Source organism: Myotis brandtii, unplaced genomic scaffold, assembly GCF_000412655.1.
Source record: "Myotis brandtii unplaced genomic scaffold, ASM41265v1 scaffold698, whole genome shotgun sequence".
NCBI classification, from domain to species: Eukaryota; Metazoa; Chordata; class Mammalia; order Chiroptera; family Vespertilionidae; genus Myotis; species Myotis brandtii.
The window spans coordinates 896,774-910,563 of NW_005370731.1; the positions used below are offsets into that span (position 1 = coordinate 896,774).

Consider the following 13,790-nt stretch of genomic DNA (forward strand, 5'->3'; position numbering starts at 1 on the left):
GGCCCCTCCCCCACTCGCGCATGTTGGGTGGGGTGTTCGTCCAGGAGGGGGCGGGGCTACCTCAGGGCTAGTGGCCACTGGGGGTAGAGGTCAGAGGTCATGCCGGGTTGGACTGTTGGGAGGGGTGTGGGACGGTCCTGACGCCGGGGGTGAGGCGTCCTAGCCAGCTGCCTGTGTGCCAGGTAGCTCGGGCCCTGGCTGTTGTGGAGGAGGGGGCGAGCCAGAGGCAGCACCGGGGCTGAGGATTTCCTTAAACACGGGGAAACACTTCCGGGCCTTGTGTGGATTTGCCCGCCTGTTTCCGGGCCGTGTTTCTTTGCGAGGCGGCCTTGCTCCCAGGCTTGTTCCTCTCATGTTTCCTGCGGTAGCTCTAGTGTTTCGGGAAGTGTCTCCTGGTGCAGGTACGGGAGTCAGGGGCCCGGCCCCGAGGAAGGGTGCGTTCTCCTGTGACAGCGGCCTGTTCTCACTGCAAGGGGAGCAGCTGCCAGGCACCTCGCACCTTTCCAGCTTCTAGATGTGACAAGTTTTTTTCTTGGTTATTTGCCCTCCATTCAGTTGTTGGAACCTTTCACCCTTAGGCTTTTTGAACTTTTTTTTTTTTTTGCTTCCCTGCTCTTCCCACCGTCAGAATCTGGATTTGCTTTGATTTTTCTGAAATTCGAGCTTTTCCTAATATTGTAACTCTTTTTTTCAGCCTTGCACTGATTTGGGTATACTTAAAAGCCTCAAAAGTTGGTGTAAAGAAGGCTTGGATGGATGTTGGTAAATGTGGATTGATTCCTCACTGCTGTTTTCTTCTGTTTCAGTTGTGCTTCCCCTCAGTACGGCGGCACCGTGGAAGTACAGACTTTCACAGGGGGTGTGGTCTCAGCTCACACAGGTAAGGGTTCAGATACCATTTTGTATACTGATGCTAATGAGAGAGACGTTTGAGATAACGAGAGAAATTATAGCTTAATATTTCTGGGTTGATGATAACATTGCAACAATAGACCTGGGACTGTGGATAGAGAAAGGTTTGCTCACCCTGGCTCTGCCAAGAATAGCATGTCCTCCATGGTTTTGGCATTAGCCTACCTAAGTTTAAGTCCTCCAACCACTTCCTTACTGTGACCTTATGCAAGTCATTTGTTGTTTTTGTATCCTGATTTCTTTCTAACTTGTAAAATACAGAAAATATTAGAATGTAAGCTCCATTTAGGCCAGGATTTTTTCTGCATGGCTTTATCCTTAGTATGTAGAAGGAACTAAGTAAATAATTATGAAATGAAAAGTACCTGGTTCATAAGGTACATAAGAGGGTATAGAATACATCAAGTACAAAGTAAAGCATCTGACACATAGTAGATGCTCAAGAAATGCAGGTTATAAACAATGTTTACTTTTTAGTGTTATATTTGCTTATTTAAAAGATTCTTTAATATTTTAAAAATCCCATTTCTACTCTTTTCTACCCTACTTTAGGTGCTCCAGAGGCCAGTGGACCTGAGCGGAGGCTGGGACGCCCTAGTGGGCCCCGGGCCCTGGAAGGCGGGTCCCGGTGGCCTGTGGCCCAGAATGAGGCCAGCTCCCAGCATGCCCTGCAGCCGGACGCCAACCCCTCGGCCAGCAGCAGTGGTGACAACGACCCAGTCGTACTTCAGGCATCCAAAGAGGAGCCTGGGAGTGGGACCATGCAGAGCAGCCCCTCCCCTGCTCACCCTCAACTCCCAGTCCTACAGACACAGGTTTGAAAGTGGGGAGAGTTTCTTCTCTGCTTCTGCTTTGTGGGCTGCTGGCTCTGAGGCAGAAGAGCAGGACCTAGCCATATTTCCATGATCCTAGCTACCTTGATACTGAAGTAGGGGAGAATCTTCAGGTGGACTGGTAAACCTGTTGGATACTTACATTGTATTTGATTTTTTTTTTTTAATTTAGTCTATTCTTTTTTTAAAAAATATATTTTATTGATTTTTTACAGAGAGGAAGGGAGAGGGAATAGAGAGTTAGAAACATTGATGAGAGAGAAACATCGATCAGCTGCCTTTTGCACACCTCCTACTGGGGATGTGCCCACAACCAAGGTACATGCCCTTGGCAGGAATCGAACCTGTGACCCTTCTGTCCGAAGGCTGACACTCTATCCACTGAGCCAAACCGGCCAGGGCTGTATTTGATATTAGTGTGTCATTGATCACTGAGAGTCTGGAAACTTCTTGTTACCTGAAAAAGGTTGAAATAGGCCAGGTTGGAAATGGAGGTTGGGACAATATGCTCCCAAGACTGACTGCTTTGCAAATAGCTCAGTTTCTTTCTCAGAACTGGAATAAGTTAAGCGTTATAGATGGTGTGTGTGTGTGTGTAGTGTTCATTCCTTTTTCATACCAAGGAAGTTAAGGGAGTGGGGGAGGGGGGAATCACAGCTTTTTAAACTAGACTGACCTAGGTTTGTGTACAGTAGGCTTTTGATGGTTATGGATTTGAAATTTATAATTTTCCTGAGCAGCTAGGAAACTTTGTGACATAGTCTTTTGTCATTTAGCCGAGTAGGAATTTAAGTAGCACACTGAAGCTTGTGTGCTGGAGTGAATTTAATGAGTTCTCTCACAATCCACATTTAAGTAGGACTTTGTTCTCTACTTCATATTGCTTGTGCAAGACCTTGTAAAATAATAGGTGGGTGTTTGAAGACAGTGACCAACCCCCCATCCCTTTCCCCTTACACCTCACCAGTAAAGCAAACTACCAAGACTGGTAATAAAGAGGCTTAGGTGATCTTGTGGGGGTTTTTGTTTGTTTTTTTGAGGCCTTTTGAATTTGGTGGTAGCTCAAATTTATTTGCATAGGTGAATCTGCCATACTTGATGGGAAAATAGGGATTTATTTGTGTAAGTGAAATCATTGAGGTCCTGAAAAGTTCATTAAAATTTGAAATCATCTGCTATAGTATTCTTGAATACTATAGCTATGAATGAATAGTATATAGTATTCTTTAACACCATTAGGCTATAACTCCTCTTGCATGCCAGACTTCTATTATAAGTTTGGTCTGCCCTCTTGAACACCTTAAAACTTTACCACGTAGGTTTTTGTTTATAAGATGAGGTTGATACATTACTTCAGAGCTTTTTTCTTGTAAAGATAGAGTGAAATAATGTACTTTAAACTCCCGGTACAGTGTTAAGCATTCATTTTATCTTTCATTTTTCCTTTTCTAGATGGTGTCGGACGGCATGACAGGCAGCAATCCTGTGTCCCCTGCCTCATCCAGTTCCCCAGCCTCTAGTGGGGCAGGTGGCATCTCCCCCCAGCATATAGCTCAAGATTCCTCTCTGGATGGACCTCCAGGGCCCCCAGATGGTGCCACCGTGTCCCTGGAGGGGCTCAGCTTATTCCAGGCCGCTGACTTAGCTAACAAGGGCCCAAAGTGGGAGAAGAGCCATGCTGAGATCGCAGAGCAGGCCAAGCATGTATGTATTGGGAGGGCTCATGAGGATTCTTGATAATTGTCTTCCCTGAACGCCTATGTTCCATGGATATTTTACATTTCTTTTCTCATTATGTGTAAGTTCTGCCTTAACTTACATGATCTTGAGCAAGTCTCTTGAACTCTGAGCCTCTTCTCCTTTTCTATAAAATAGAGCTGGTGTAATAGTCTATAGCAGTGGTTCTCAACCTGTGGGTCGTGACCCCTTTGGGGGTCGAATGACCCTTTCACAGGGGTCGCCTAAGACCATCGGAAAACATATATAATTACATATTGTTTTTGTGATTAATCACTATGCTTTAATTATGTAACATTGAAAATACATCCTGCATATCAGATATTTACATTACGATTCATAACAGTAGCAAAATTATAGTTATGAAGTAGCAACAAAAATAATTTTATGGTTGGGGGTCACCACAACATGAGGAACTGTATTAAAGCATTAGCAAGTTTGAGAACCACTGGTCTATAGGCTGTTAGGACATAACATTAAAGACATCAAAGTGCTTTGTAAGCTGTGAGGCTCTTAGGATTTACTGGTTGCTGCTGCTTATTTACCCGGTGGTGAGTGTGGTCCTGGGCCTGCAGCCTCGCACCAGCTGGACAATTGTTAGATATGCACATTCTTACTCCTCTCTTCCTACCCATTCAAACTAAAGGGTGGGGCCCACAATCTGTCTTTAAAAGTACTTCAGATGATTCTCATGCATGCCCATGTTGTTCCTGATATTTTCTTCATCAGATCATTTAGTTTCGTGATTCATGTCTGGCTATTACTTCCTCTGGATTAGTTTTTGTCAGGAGAGCATAAGAATAATGAGGGCAGTTGTCTTCAGTTTTTAAGTCATGTCTCTTAAATGAAAAATACTAAAATGTTGTTATTTTTCTCCTTATGAAATACAGGGTGGGGCAAAATATGTTCACAGTTTATATGTAAAATATTACAATAAGTATTCTATAATAATAAAAGTATAATATGCTAATTAGACCGACATCCTTCCGGATGAAGCCGAGGCTGCAAGGGATGCCCGGGTCCTGGGTGCTACAGGGAAGCCGGTGCTGGCAGCAGGGGAAAGAAGGCCTACTCTTGCACGAATTTTGTGCATTGGGCCTCTAGTACAAGAATAAAATGTTTCATGTACTTACAACTGTAAATCTACTCTTGCTCTACCTTGTATAATCAATGTACAAACAATTTTTTTTTTTATTAATCCTCACCCGAGGATATTTTTTCATTGATTTTTAGGGAGAGTGGAAGAGAGAGGGAAAGACAGAAACATCGATGTGAAACACATCGATTGGTTGCCTCCTTCACGAGCCCTGACCAGGGCCCAGGCCAGGGAAGAGCCTGCAGCCAAGGTACGTGCCCTTGACTGGAATTGAACTGGACCCTTTGGTTCGCAGGCCAGCGCTCTATCCACTGAGCTAAACCGGCTAGGGCAGCAATATTATTTCTTATTGTGGTAAGCACTTAGTTTTTTGGTGTATAACTTTTCAGTATTTTCACCAAAATATATTTTTCTAAAAATAGTATTTAAAACAAACAAAATTGTGTAAATTGGGCTTTATAGCATACTTCTCGTCATGAACATGCTCCTGCATAAGTAGAATTCTACAGTGAGAAGAACCCTTATATCTAGAGTCAGTAAAGAAACTTGTGCTCCCTCCTTCTCTGGGAAGTACCCTTGGGATATGTTTTCCGAAGTCTTGCCTATATGTTTGTGGGGAGTGGAGATTGTGTGAAATAATGGAAAGAGCATTAAATTTGGTGTTTGGGGTCATTAGACATATTTTTAATCCTCAGCTTGTTAATACTTCCTAGCTATGTGATCTCAGGTAAATCACATAATCTTTCTGATGGTTACTTTAATCATTTGAAGATGATATAATACCTACTTGTAGGATTGATAGGTGGATTTAAGACAGCATAAAACATTCAGTCCAGCCAGTTTCTATGCGTAGTCGGTGCTCAGGAGTTCAGCATGGTCATGAGGTGAAGTATATGTCCAATAACGATCGACCTCGCTCTCCCTCAATAGGAGGCTGAGATTGAGACTCGGATTGCTGAGCTTCGGAAGGAGGGTTTCTGGTCACTGAAGAGGCTGCCTAAAGTACCTGAGCCTCCTCGCCCCAAAGGCCACTGGGACTATCTGTGTGAGGAGATGCAGTGGCTATCTGCTGACTTTGCTCAGGAGCGCCGTTGGAAACGGGGTGTGGCCCGTAAGGTATGTCTTCCAACTGGGTCTACTTTCCATTTCTTTTTCAGGTTTGCTTTTTGTTTTTTTGATGGGTGGGTTGATTGGAGGGAAACTAAACAGAACAATGTAGGATGCTTATTAATGCCAAGTCTCAAGAGGCAAGCTGACTTCCCAGGTTTCTTGGCCTTGATTATTTTCTTTGCTTTTGACTTGGGGAGAGGGCAGGAGTCTGGCCATGGAGTGTTTCTATGCTGGTTCCTCATTTCCACAGGTAGTGCGAATGGTGATCCGGCACCATGAGGAACAACGGCAGAAAGAGGAACGGGCTCGGAGGGAGGAGCAGGCTAAGCTGCGCCGAATCGCCTCCACCATGGCCAAGGATGTCAGGCAGTTCTGGAGCAATGTGGAGAAGGTAGGCAGCAGGGCTTGGTTTGAAAGGTAGATGCCTTCGGTTTGATTGGTGGGTAGTGTGGTAGCAGGAATGATCAAAACTTTGTGAGAGAGTGAAATTATGATTTCAAGCAATTTTAATGACATTTCTATTGTACATTGGGCCTTTCTTGCATTAAGTGTTATTAAGAAGAAAGAAATACAGTGGAAAATAGGCCCTGCCTTTGGGGATAGTTTTAAATTTTTATTTTCTAATTACAGCTGACATTTAATATATTGGTTTCAGGTATGCAATGTAGTGGTCAGACATCTATATAACTTACGAAGTGATCCCCTGATAAGTCCAGTACACCCTTGACACCATACATAGTTTTTACAATATTATTGGCCATATTCCTTATGCTATACTTTACATCCCCATGACTATTTCTAACTGCCATTTTGTACTTCTTAATCCCTTCACCTTTATCACCCAGCCCCCCAATCTCCTTCATTTCTGGCAACTATCAGTTTGTTCTCTGTATCTATGAGTCTTGTTTCTGTTTTGTTCACTTATTTTGTTTTTTAGATACATATAAGTGGAAATCATATGATATTCGTATTTTTCAGTCTCCATTCAGTCTCTATTTCCATCCATGTTGTCACAAATGGCAAGATTGCATTCTTTTTTTATGGCAGAGTAGTATACCATTGTATATATGTACCACATCTCTCTCTCTCTCTCTCTCTCTCTCTCTCTCTCTCTTTTTTTTTTAAGAGAGGAAGGGAGAGAGAGAAATACTGATTTGTTGTTCTGTGTACTTATGCATTCATTGGTTGATTCTTGTATGTGCCCTGACCTGGGATTGAACCTGTAACCTTAGCATATTGGGACAATGCTCTCTACCTGGCCAGGGCTGTACCACATCTTTTTTTTTTTAATGTTTTTATTAATTTGAGAGAGAGAGAGAGCGACATCAATGAGAGAAAAACATTGGTCAGCTGCCTCATGCATGCCCCAAACCGGAGATCGAGCCTGCAACTCAGGCATGTGTTCTGATCAGGAATCAAACTGGTGACCTCTTGGTGTATGATTCAATGCTCAACCACTGAGGCACGCCTATCAGCGTGTACCACATATTCTTTATTCACTGTCTCTCCATGGACACTTAAGTTGCTTCCTACCTTGGCTATTGTAAAGAATGCTACAGTGAATATGGGGGTGCATATTTCTTTTTGAATTAGTATTTTGGAATTACTAATATTCTTCAGAAATATACCCAAAAGTGTGACTGCTGGGTCATATGGTAGTTTTATTTTTAATTTTTGAGGTTCTTAGTTTTTATTATTTTGAGGAATCTCCGTGCTGTTTTCCATAATGGCTGTACCAATATGCAATCCCACTGACAGCACACGAGTGTTCCCTTTTCTCTGCATCCTCACCAACATTTGTTGTTTGCTGATTTATTGATGACAGCCATTCTGACAGGAGTGAGGTGATATCTTATTGTGGTTTTAATTTGCACTTCTCTGATCATTACTAGCCATCTATATGTCCTCTCTGCCCTATTTTTAATTGGATTAGGGATTATTAATAGGACTTATTGAGTCCTCTAGGCCATCTGTCTTTTGCAAGGCATTCAGCATACTTTTTCTAAAACTTATTTGTGCCAGTTACCTGTTTAAATACCATCAAAGTTCTCATTACTAAATTGTTCATATATATTTACGTCATTGTTTCTCAAGCACTACATGGCTTTTGTTTATATTTTCAGTCTTTTGTTTTCTGTCAGCTCCTTTTCTCTTTTCCATTGCAAACTGTTCCTTCTTTTGCACATCCCTGGCCATTAATATATGGCTCTTTCTGCTGCTGGAAATGCCTTTTTCCTCATTCCACTTAGTGAAGAGCTACTTAGACTTTAAGGTTTAGCTCCAGCCCTGGCCAGTGTGGCTCAGTTGGTTGGAGCATCGTCCCGTACACCAAAAGGTGACAGGTTCGATCCCCAGTCAGAGCTCGTGTGGAGGCAGCTGGTAGATGTTTCTCTCTCATATCAGTGTTTCTCTTCCTCTCTCTCCCAATTCAATTTAAAAAAAAAGATTCAGCTCCAGATACATTTGCAAACCTTTCTCTGTTGCCTGAAGCTAAGCTGGCTCTTCTCTCCCCTGTGCTCCCTTTTTGTTTTCCTCAGAAGCACCATTAAGTACATTTAGTTCATCCTCCTAAAAAGCCATCCAGGGCCTAGCATAGGCGGAGACTTCCCTAAATGTTGCGTAAAAGAGTACATGAATAAAAGATTATTTTGGTGAACCATCCATGTCATGCTTGTGGCAGGTGGTGCAATTCAAGCAACAGTCCCGGCTGGAGGAAAAGCGCAAAAAGGCTCTGGACCTGCACCTGGACTTCATTGTGGGGCAAACTGAAAAGTACTCAGACCTTCTATCTCAGAGCCTCAACCAGCCAGTAGCCTCCAGCAAAGCTGGCTCCTCCCCTTGTCTTGGCTCTTCCTCAGCTGCCTCTAGTCCTCCACCCCCAGTTTCCCAGCTGGATGATGAAGGTGTGTGTCCTCTTTGGCTCTGTTACTCCTCCTCATGTACCCTTTCAAGAGCTGAAAACCCACCCTGTGGCTTGCAGGGCCCCGTGGACTTTGTGACCTTGTTCTCCTGCTATAGATGGGGACTTCCAACCCCAAGAGGAGGAAGAGGATGATGAGGAGACGATTGAGGTTGAAGAACAGCAGGAAGGCAATGATGCAGAGACGCAGAGGCGTGAGATTGAGCTGCTTAAACGTGAGGGAGAACTGCCACTGGAAGAGCTGCTCCGTTCCCTTCCCCCTCAGCTGCTAGGAGGGCCTTGCAGCCCCTCAAGAACCCCATCATCTCATGATAGTGACACCAGAGATGAACCTGAAGATGGTGGTGAAGAAGAGCCCTCTCAAGTATTGAAGGTGTGGGCAGAAGGGATAGGGGGAGGGCTCAGAGTGGGGCAGGGATGGGATTCTGGTCTATAAGGTTAGATGTGGTTTTCAGGAGTTCTCGCTGTTTAAAGGTAATTTTGGGGCTCTCATTTGGGGGTAACTAAGGAAGAATCTGGGTTGGGGCAAGTTACAGTCTGAGATGGGCAGAGTTTCTAATGCCATAGTGGAAGTCTACTGTACTCTACTCTTTAAATTACTGTGTGACCTTAAAAATACTTATGCTGGCCCTTGCCACATCTATGAAATGGTCTTAATACTCCCTTACTGGTTTGTAGATTTGGAGCTGGGATGGTAACCTTAAAGTCTCTTTTGGACCTAATTTCTCTGTTTCTTCATATGTCTGCATGCATGGGAATGGTGTTGGGGGCCTACATTTGTTATCTAGCACTTTCACAGGTCCTCCCCCGGGCAGTGGGGCCAGGATTTGGTAGCTGGTGCTGAAAGAAAACCCTTGATTGCATCTTTGCCCTGGGATTGTGCCAGTGGCAGCTGTCACTCAATGGCACAGAGAAACTGTTCTGTAGCATTGTATTCTCATTGTGCCTTTCTCCTGTTTTAACCTTAGGCCCTCTTCCTTTTCATCCTTTGACATACAGGTAAACCCCCCACCCTCTGTTGCACAGCGTAACAAACAACCTTGGCATCCAGATGAGGACGATGAAGAGTTCACTGCCAATGAGGATGAAGGTTAGACCTATTCTCTTTATCCTGTTCCCCTTAACCCTTGAATAGTTTGGACCTAATGTTTTAGGCTTTCTTACCTCTTCCACTTAGACTGTGTCTGTGTCTCTTCCCTATTGATATGGCTTTATTCTCTTTCCTAGCGGAGGATGAAGAGGATACCATAGCAGCTGAGGAGCAGTTGGAAGGGGAGGTGGATCATGCCATGGAGCTGAGCGAGTTGGCTCGAGAAGGTGACATTCACTAGACATTTTAATGAACATCTACTTTGGTGTCTCCTCTGCAGAATGACAGGAATAAAGAGATGATTAAGACACATTTTATCCTCCTAGAGCAGTGATGGCGAACCTTTTGAGCTCAGCGTGTTAGCATTTTGAAAAACCCTAACTTAACTCTGGTGCCGTGTCATCTATAGAAATTTTTTGATATTTGAACCATAGTAAAACAAAGGTTTATATTTTTGATATTTATTTTATATATTTAAATGCCATTTAACAAAGAAAAATCAACCAAAAAAATGAGTTCGCATGTCACCTCTGACACGCGTGTCATAGGTTCGCCATCACTGTCCTAGAGGAACTCCTAGATCTGATGACAAAGATAGATTTATAAGTGAATACTTAAAAATAGAATATGATGACTAATTATGATGGCATTTTGAACAAAGTAATGTGAGAGCTCATGGAGGGAAGAGCTGTTGTGAAAGGATTTGGGTTATGTTTTACCTAAACCTCAAAGCAGGGGTGGGGAACCTTTCTTCTGCCAAGGGCCATTTGGATATTTATAACATTCATGGGCCATACAAAATTATTAACTTAGAAATTAGCCTGCTATATTTGGTCAAACATTTAACCCCTAGAGTGCCGGGGAGCGCAATCGCGCTCCTCCTGTCTTTCGCCAAAAGTGCCGGGAGCACTATCAAAGCTTCAAAATGGCGTCCAGTTCTAAGTCTGCTTTTATTAGTGATGATGATATTGCTAAATATGTCAATGTAGTAAAGGTTTCCTTAAGTTTTTGAATATGTAACTTCATTTACTTGCGATTCATAATTTTTTCCCTAAACTGTTGTAAAATCAGCAAAAATGCCTTGGCAGTTTTAGCATAGTTCCTAGGATATTGGTTGGCACTCAAAGGGTTAATGAATAAAGGTGTCTAAAATACATCTGAGGGCCAGACCAAATCATTTTGGGGTCCGGAAGTTCCACCCCTGCCTTAAAGGGAGGTTCATCACATTGATATTATCCTTCCCAATGGAAGGCAGCACCATCCATGGCTCTAGCCCATGTAAGACTTGGCTTTAGTAGCTGGTGCTGAAAGTAAACTTTTCGTTGCCTTTTCTCGGACCTGGGCCTAGCAGTATCTACAGAGACCTAGGTAAAACCAATGGCACCCTCAGACCTCTTCTCCCTTCCCCTCAATGCATCCAAAAACGTACTCTCTCTTTTTTTTCAGGTGAGCTATCTGTGGAGGAGCTGTTGCAGCGGTATGCAGGAGCCTATGCCTCTGATGCCTCTGCCCCAGGTTCTGGGAGTAGTGAAGAGGAAGAGGAAGATGAGGTTGATGCTAACAGCTCTGACTGTGAACCAGAGGGGGCCACAGAAGCTGAAGAGGCTCCTCAGGAGGATAGTAGCAGTCAGTCAGGTAAATGTGTGGTTATGAGGCAGGAGCTGGGGAGGTAGGCACTGGAGGAGCAGGTATGGTTAACACTAAGCCTTGGTCTTGTGCTTTAGACTCTTCGGAGGAGCAGAGTGAGGACGAGGAAGATGAGCATTCCGAGGAGGAAGAAACAAGCGGGAGTTCAGAATCAGAGGAATCTGATTCTGACGAGTCTGAGGAGTCCCAGTCACAGAGCCAAGCAGATGAGGAGGAGGAGGAGGAGGAGGATGACTTTGGGGTGGAGTACTTGCTTGCCCGGGATGAAGAGCAGAGTGAGGCAGATGGGGGCAGTGGACCTCCCACCCCAGGGCCCACCACCACCCTAGGCCCTAAGAAAGAAATTACTGACATCGCTGCAGCAGCTGAAAGTCTCCAACCCAAGGGATACACCTTGGCTACTACGCAGGTGGTATCCCCAGGCCCCCAGCTTCTGCTTTCTCATATCTTGACTTCTCTGTTTCTCGGTGACAGATGCCTCAGTTCACCTTGACACCTCTCTTCTTCCCTACCAGGTGAAGACACCCATTCCCTTGCTCCTGCGGGGCCAGCTCCGGGAGTACCAACATATTGGGTTGGACTGGCTGGTTACCATGTATGAGAAGAAGCTTAATGGCATTCTTGCTGATGAAATGGGGCTGGGCAAGACGATCCAGACCATCTCCCTGCTTGCCCACTTGGCTTGTGAGAAAGGTAACTAGACAGGGCCCCTTCCTCTTGGGTCTCCTTGGGGGTGACTCCAGCTACAGGATAGTGAAGTACTCTTTTGCTGGAATCTTAATAGCTTCATTGACTGGTCAGTAACTGTATAGCAAGGCCAGCATAAGTGCTGCGATTCTTAGGGCCATTAGGACAGACTGGTCAGGGTTAGGTGTGAGGAGCAAGAACCTTAAATTGTATATCTCCTTGACTTCTCTCGTTCTTATTTATAAAAATTCATCTGTTTAAAATCTTTCTGCATTTTATTTATTTAAATATGTATTTTTATTGACTTCAGAGCGGAAGGGAGAGGGAGAGAGATAAAAACATCAATGATGAGAGAGAATTATTGATTGGCTGCCTGGGGATTTAGCCTGCAACTCGGGCATGTGCCCTGCCTGGAAATCGAACCATGACCTCTTGGTTCATAGTCAGCACTTAACCACTGAGCCATGCTGGGCGGGCTGAATTTTATTTTTTTTAATCATGTATTGACATGTTACTTTCAGGTGTATAACATTATTCAGTACTTGTATACATTGTGAAATGATCACAATAAACATGTCATCATACATATTACAAACAATTATTTTTCTATGATGAGAACTTTTAAGATCTGTCTTAGCAACTTTCAAATAATACAGTATAGTATTATACTGTATAGTATTATACTGACTATAGTTACCATGTTATACATCTCTCATTCTTTTGCTAAACAGGTAACTGGGGTCCTCATTTGATCATTGTCCCCACCAGTGTGATGTTGAACTGGGAGATGGAACTGAAGCGTTGGTGCCCCAGCTTTAAAATTCTCACTTACTATGGAGCCCAGAAAGAGAGGAAGCTCAAGCGGCAGGTTTGCTCCTCCATGTGACCACCTCTCTCCCCCCAGTTGATGCCTCATTTTTTTTTTAGGCCCTTTTTCTTCAGATGAATTTCTTTCCCTCCCCTTTCTATTGCTTCATTCTGCTTCTGGGACTTTCTGTTTCCTCCCAACCTGATTTCTGTCCCCTGAGGACCTTAGCATGTCTTCCCTTTACCTTTTTTTTTTTTTTTCATCTCACTATCTGCTACTTTCTCTTGATACCTCAGGGCTGGACCAAGCCCAATGCCTTCCATGTGTGTATCACGTCTTACAAGCTGGTGCTGCAGGATCACCAGGCCTTTCGCCGCAAAAACTGGCGCTATCTCATTCTGGATGAGGCTCAGAACATCAAAAACTTCAAGTCACAGCGTTGGCAGTCACTGCTCAACTTCAACAGGTGGAAATGGAGTTGGAGATTCATGGGAGGCTTGATTGGGTTTGAAGGGTGGGATGCTCAGAAGGTTGAGAATTTGCTGACTATCCTCCCTTTAATTCCCTCTGTCTCTTTGCAGCCAGAGACGCCTGCTCCTGACAGGAACTCCCTTGCAGAATAGCCTCATGGAGCTGTGGTCCTTGATGCACTTTTTGATGCCCCATGTCTTCCAGTCTCACCGCGAGTTCAAAGAGTGGTTCTCTAACCCCCTAACTGGCATGATTGAGGGCAGCCAAGAGTACAATGAAGGTCTAGTCAAACGCCTCCACAAGGTAGGGCCTGCAACAGTTTGTCAGGGGTCTTGGGAATGGTGAGGAACTAAGGGCAGAAAACCTTTAGGGAGAGGGAAGTCAGACAGATAGGCTGAATTCACCCATTTGTCAAGCTTCAGTGTTTTCTTTAATGGGAGACATGTCTGTGCGTATTCTCTGAGTAGAATAATATTGCT

At 44.0% G+C, this 13,790-nt stretch overlaps 1 protein-coding gene across 2 annotated transcripts in view; it reads left to right on the forward strand.

Annotated features, from left to right (window-relative positions):
• Nucleotides 1-13,790, forward strand: part of SRCAP (Snf2-related CREBBP activator protein) — a 37,441-nt gene that overhangs the window by 829 nt on the left and 22,822 nt on the right. For both annotated transcript variants that reach the window (XM_005882049.2, XM_005882050.2), the window contains exons 2-16: nucleotides 807-880; nucleotides 1,465-1,727; nucleotides 3,198-3,449; nucleotides 5,509-5,694; nucleotides 5,939-6,079; nucleotides 8,369-8,591; nucleotides 8,707-8,981; nucleotides 9,608-9,698; nucleotides 9,836-9,925; nucleotides 11,145-11,333; nucleotides 11,423-11,754; nucleotides 11,861-12,038; nucleotides 12,764-12,900; nucleotides 13,137-13,306; nucleotides 13,422-13,614. In XM_005882049.2, coding sequence (XP_005882111.1) covers nucleotides 1,674-1,727; nucleotides 3,198-3,449; nucleotides 5,509-5,694; nucleotides 5,939-6,079; nucleotides 8,369-8,591; nucleotides 8,707-8,981; nucleotides 9,608-9,698; nucleotides 9,836-9,925; nucleotides 11,145-11,333; nucleotides 11,423-11,754; nucleotides 11,861-12,038; nucleotides 12,764-12,900; nucleotides 13,137-13,306; nucleotides 13,422-13,614 — 2,511 coding nt within the window. In that variant the 5' untranslated portion in view covers nucleotides 807-880; nucleotides 1,465-1,673. The remainder of the gene's footprint in view (nucleotides 1-806; nucleotides 881-1,464; nucleotides 1,728-3,197; nucleotides 3,450-5,508; nucleotides 5,695-5,938; nucleotides 6,080-8,368; nucleotides 8,592-8,706; nucleotides 8,982-9,607; nucleotides 9,699-9,835; nucleotides 9,926-11,144; nucleotides 11,334-11,422; nucleotides 11,755-11,860; nucleotides 12,039-12,763; nucleotides 12,901-13,136; nucleotides 13,307-13,421; nucleotides 13,615-13,790) is intronic.